The sequence below is a fragment of the Austrofundulus limnaeus genome, unplaced genomic scaffold (genome assembly GCF_001266775.1).
Source record: "Austrofundulus limnaeus strain Quisiro unplaced genomic scaffold, Austrofundulus_limnaeus-1.0 Scaffold213, whole genome shotgun sequence".
Lineage (NCBI taxonomy): Eukaryota > Metazoa > Chordata > Actinopteri > Cyprinodontiformes > Rivulidae > Austrofundulus > Austrofundulus limnaeus.
Genome location: NW_013952615.1, coordinates 234944 through 240762, shown reverse-complemented (window position 1 = coordinate 240762; position 5819 = coordinate 234944). Strand labels below are relative to the sequence as shown.

General features: G+C 37.7%; 1 protein-coding gene across 1 annotated transcript in view; it reads left to right on the top strand.

Moving 5' to 3' along the window:
- The window catches only part of LOC106525128 (dynein heavy chain 2, axonemal-like), a gene marked incomplete in the record, with an annotated part of 65095 nt that overhangs the window by 30451 nt on the left and 28825 nt on the right, over positions 1-5819 (top strand). Inside the window, 5 exon segments of the mRNA XM_014019253.1 lie at positions 1093-1231; positions 1443-1482; positions 1484-1652; positions 2912-3033; positions 3896-4091. Of these exon segments, the coding sequence (XP_013874707.1) occupies positions 1093-1231; positions 1443-1482; positions 1484-1652; positions 2912-3033; positions 3896-4091 (666 nt within the window).

Genomic DNA, 5819 nt, shown 5'->3' with positions numbered 1-5819 from the left:
GTGCAATGCCGAAAAAAAAAAGTCAGCAGCTCTTCACTCGACGTTTATCCACAAACTGGTCCTGGATTAAGCTCCAAAATTTTGTCTCAATGTCTGTTTTATCCCTTTTTATGAGTTTTTGGCCATTGACTATCTTTTAATCGCTGCTTCCTGGTACACCAGTCTGGAAGTGATCGCTTTTTCCTTTTTTCTTTTTTTTCCTTCYTTTTTTGAAGCGAGTGGTTGAAGCAAATGGAGCATAAGAGTCCCCTGGTGGCTGAAGAAAAAAATCCACGTATAAGCCGCACTGGACTATAAACCGCATGGTTTAAAGTTCAGGGAAAAAGTCGCGGCTTATAGTCCGAAAAATACGGTAAATGAAATGTCGCGATATTTCAGTGTATCGATATTTTCTTACAACCCTACCAACAGTCAGTCCTTTTTAGAGCAGCCCAATCTAAATTAAAACTCAGTGGGGATCGAGCCCACAGGGTCTGGACCCACCTACCCCTGCAGAATCAATACAGTCTTTTAAATCTCACCTGAAAACTCCCTTTTTTACCCTTTTAATTTGAGTTCAGTTTGAGTTCCATCATTATTCTGAGCTTGTGAGGTTTTCTCATTTTAGTTTGCTTTTAACCTATTTTGTGATTTGCTACATTTAATTTATTAATGGTTCTTCCTGCAGGGTTTCCACGCATCTTTAAAAAGTCAAAAATAAGGCCTTAATTAGCATTAAAATATCTTAAATCAATCTTTTAGAGGTCTTAAAAATGGTAACACATTGTAAGTAGGATGATTGTAAATCGTCAGAAATATTAAAATTATTGGTTTCATTTATTTATTATTTTAAATTCTGAATGCCTCTCAGCTCAGTGTTTTGTGTTAAAATAAATGTTTGGGTAAAATTGTCGCTAACAGTTTTTTTCCCCATTTGAGTTGGTCTTCAGTTTCATTTCAAGTGGCATTAAAAAGGTCTTAAAAAGTCTTAAATTGATCTTGTCTTAAGCTGTAGGAACCCTGTGCTGTCCTGTTTGTTCTTGACCTCATGAACCACTCTGTTATTGTGTTTAAATGAGCAATATAAATAAATTTGACATTGACGTTTTCCAGAAAATTTTCCAAGGAAAAGACATCAGAGAACAGCTCCCTCATGAGTGGAATGAGTTCGAAGGTGTTAGCGCCAATTGGAAAACCATAATGGGCCATCTCCACAAGAACAACAACGCGTTGACAGGGACACAACATCCTGGTACCGCAACATATTTCATATTTCCTAAATCCACTCAAAACTTCAGTTCCCATTTGGCATTTTCAGACAACAAAATGTTTACGTGTTGCCTTGTTTATTAACTGGAATGTAAAAAAAACCCTAAACAGCTAACTTTTTAATAATCTAAACTGGTAGGTCACAAATGTATATGTTTGTGTACACACCTTTACCTCTCAGCTCTGTATTTCAGGCATGTTAGAGGGTCTGTCAGAAATGAACAACAAGCTTGAAGAAATCCTTGGACATGTATCTGGAGACCAAGAGGCAGATCTTCCCGAGATTCTATTTCCTGTCTAATAATGACATGCTGGAGATCCCGGGACAGTCCCAGAACCCAAGCCCTATGCAGCCCTACATGAAGAAATGTTTTGACAATATCAAGAGCATAAAGCTTGAAAAGGCAAGGAAACCTGGATAAACAATCAGCTCATTTAGGTGCTTTTAGCTACAATTAGATGATGAAATAATCTGAAAACAAGCAGTCATTTAGAATTACATTTCTGACCTAATCTTATTTGTGTGTTTAAGATGTAAGTTAAATTTCTGTCTAAAATAATCCTTTAAAGCTCTGTTTATAAACAAAGCAAGATTGAGGTGATTCTGTGAACCTCCTCCTGCTTCTGTCCCGTCCCCTCACCGTCACCACCCGTTGGGGGGGGGGKGGTTCCTCAGCTTAGCCGGTTAGTCTTTGAGCTAGCGCCGACGCCATATTGCCTTATACTGTATGTATTAACTCAGCGCTAGCATGATAAACAAGCTAAACTGAGGTCCTCCATCCATATTTTCARTTGCAGGCTGAGTCMTTTTTGTGTTCCCCTCTCTGTCATGTGGATGGAGGACCTCAGTGACDAGAGGAGAATGTGTAGCGCTGAGCTAATACATATATATGGTGATAACGTTGAGGCTAAAGCTAAAGCTAACAGACTAAGCTGAGGTTCTTCTTCCATGAAGCAGCTCTGTTGTCCTCCATCYATATTTTCAGTTVCAGGCTGAGTCATTTCTACCTTCTCCTCTCTGTCAACGCTCTCTGGTTTCATTTAAAAGAGTCAATCATCAGATATTGTCCAAGATTAACCTTCAGGGTGGATATAGCTCACTAGCAGCCTCGCACCGAGGACCTATCCATGTCATCATTTACCCAGAAAGCTTTGCTTGTAAATAAAATGGCCCCATCCGTGTAATATATTTTTAAACTTTTATTTTAAAAATGATAAAAACTCAACATCCTACAGTATTTTTACAGTCTTTATTTTACAGTTAAAATATATGTTTATTAAATAAAGTCTAATGTTACAACTAATCATGGATCCCTTTAAAATGAACAGTTCTACGAAATATAAAGAATAGGCCTTTAGAAGTCAGCGAACAAAACTTTGATTTCTCTTCTTCAGTTGATTTTTCAAAGGACTGATTATTTGATGGTGCAAGTGTTTAGAAAATTAAAGTTGAAAGCTTATTCTGAAGAAAACTACTGTTAGTTTCTTACCCCACTGCAACTCAGTGACATTCTGTGGTATGTAGAGCGCATGGGTGTAAAATGTATGAATATGTAAACTCTTCAAAGTGTTTTATGGTAATCATATTTGTATATGCATCATTGTTTTTTCACCCACTGGATTCAGCTATATTTATTATAAATTTGTTGTATTTTTTTTTCAGGACACAGTTTATGAGTATTATGTGGACCATAAAACCAATCCTGGATTTCCTTTGAAGATCAGCTGCCAAAAGGCTGGCACTACAGCACTACGTGAGTCACCAGGGCTCCTCATTGTCCAAGTGTAGCAGGTAGAGTACCATCGATGATTGAAATAGTGACTGAAAAACGAGTTTTTGGTCCTTTTGGGGCTAGACTGGTGGTCATCTGGGTTGAAACACTGGTCAGTGCACCAAAGCTGAGGTAGGGAGGGAGGTAGGTACTTTATTAATCTCAAGGGAAACTCAAGACTAGAGTTATCTCTTTGTAAAATCTGCATAATGTTTCAAATAAAATCAGATGAAGCAGATAGAAGAATCTACAAAAAGGAAACTGGATTTTCTGCTTGCTGCACATTGTACTGCTCAGGTTTCTTTCTTTTTTTTTTTCAGTTTTAATTGTGCCAGCTGCCACTTAAACTAGTGAAACATTCAGCTGGTGCTCTTTTATTTTTTGAGGAAAAAAGAATGTTAAAAAGCTTTAGCCTTGTTTGTAATGAAATGCTGTAATTATGATTATTTTTTTCTGTTGGGTTCTAATTTTAATTTTAAAAACATCTCTATCCAAAAGCCCAAACGAGTAACATTTATAGAAATTGTACATTTCTAGTGGCAAACAGAAACTCTGTAACCTACTGTTTTAGTCTTTTGCATTAACAGTGTTTTAAAATGAACTTTCCGTTCAGCCAGAAATTATATTAGAAAATACTTTGAATGTTGGTAATTATACTTCTCAAAGAGAAGTCAGTTGACTAAATATGTATAGGCAGAACAAATATTAAAAAAAAACTGGACATTGGAGCCAGCTAAATTATAGTGAATAGTTCATAATTGATCTGTTATTGGTGTGTTTTTCACAGCTTTAATTGTTTAACTTTACTTTTCTGGTGACAGAATTCACTTTATGTAACACTTACATTGTTTCTACTGTATATCTCTTTCCTGCAGACTTCCATTCTATGAGATTATGGTTCCCACTGTGGACACAGTTCGCTACAACTTGTTGATGAAAGCTCTGGTGTTGAATCAGTACCAGGTGTTGCTCACTGGACCGGTGGGAACTGGTAAAACCTCCGTGGCCCAGAGTGTCCTGCAGGGGCTGGATAACAAGTGGGCTGCCCTCACTATCAATATGTCTTCACAGGTCGATGTCTACTGGTTCTTTAAAAATACAGTTGAGCTCTGTGTGGTATTTTCTGCATAGAAACAGTGTTTTAAAACATCATCTTATAAACACTGAAAAGTACCACATGTGCAAATGTCTAAATGTGAAATAAATACAGAAACACTTTTAAAAGTAAAACAGTTTTATTCATTGTTAGTTTGTGGTGAGTAGCTGCTGTCTTGAATTCTGAACTCCCACTTTCTGACAGGGAATTCCCACTGGAATGGTGTTCCTGTTTAAATATACCACTTGTAAGTGAGAAATTCCCACTTCCCAGTACAACTAAGCCGTAGCAAATTAGCTGGCGAAAATACCCCTAAATGAGATTTTACGCAACAAATTTTGCTGGCTCCTTTCCCTGTGCACCTCCCCCTAGTGGTGAGTTGCCGTCATTGCGAGTAAAATAATCAACATGCATTATGGGAGATGTAGTTTATGCTCAATGCTGGCTTTAAAGCAGCTTATTTTGAGACATTAATACAGAGCTATTCAACTAAATCACTCAGGGGGTCACAGTTAGTCAAAGGCAACAGCTCAGGGGCCTGGCAAGGATTACTGTCCTTTCGCTTTTAAATCTGTTCATTTTGATGCTTTGAATAATAAATTTAACATTTACAATTGATTTAAAAGCTAGTTTTTATTTTTAAATATTGGAAGCCAGTGGTAAGTTACCTATGGGCCACATTTGGCCCTCAGGCCTTGAGTTTGACACATACACTGCAGAGAATCAGTGTGCAGTGAGACACTTTTGCATTTGTGTCATAATTCATGCAAACTGATGTCTTAATAACAATGTCTTAATCTTGACCACCCATCTGTGATGGAAAAGACTTTTATTAGTGTTCTTGTAAAAGCTGTCGTCATCAAATATAGAAGGGTTGCTGCTTCATAACAGCTAAATGGTTTAATTGGGTTTAATTCAAACAGCTTGCATCTCTGTTAGACTCATGTAATTGTTTTGCTGTGAAGTAGGATTTGTGACCGCAGCGCTTGCAGAACTCAACAACTGCACGGGCCGCAGTAACCCACACATCACCTCTAGATGCTATGATGCTGATCCACACTCAATTACAGCACGAGATGCTCCACATGCACTCCCTTAGAGATGACTGATGGCAGGCATTAAGCGTACTCATGCATGTGTTTTGTGTGTGTACGAGTGGATCTGCCTCCATCCCTCCACGCTGTTGTAAATGGTTCCATCTCAACAGCGCCACAATTTCAGTAAAAGTCAAATGTTGCACCAAAGTTCCCACTGTTTGGCACAATATTGCGAGACAGCTCCAATGAAGGGCTGGAAAAGAGCCCGAGAGGATGGAGGTACTTGTAACCACCGCACACTTTTAAAGCTATTATCTCTTTTTCACATCCATCCGTGTTTTCCACCAGAGCTTTACTGCTCTGTAGGGAACCATTTTAACGTCACGTCCCTGCTTTATTTTACACTATAGAGAACAAACCCTGCTTGTTGTCACAATTTACAAAAATAAAACTTTTTAAAGGGATCCACGATTAGTTGTAACATTAAACTTTATTTGACAAACATTTATTTTAACTGTAAAATAAAGACTGTAAAAATACTTTAGGATATTTAGATTTGTAAATTTTTTAAAATATATTTTAACACGGACGGAGCTATTTTATTTACACGCAAAGCATTCTAGGTAAATGATGACATCAACTAGGTCATCAGTGCGAGGCTGCTGG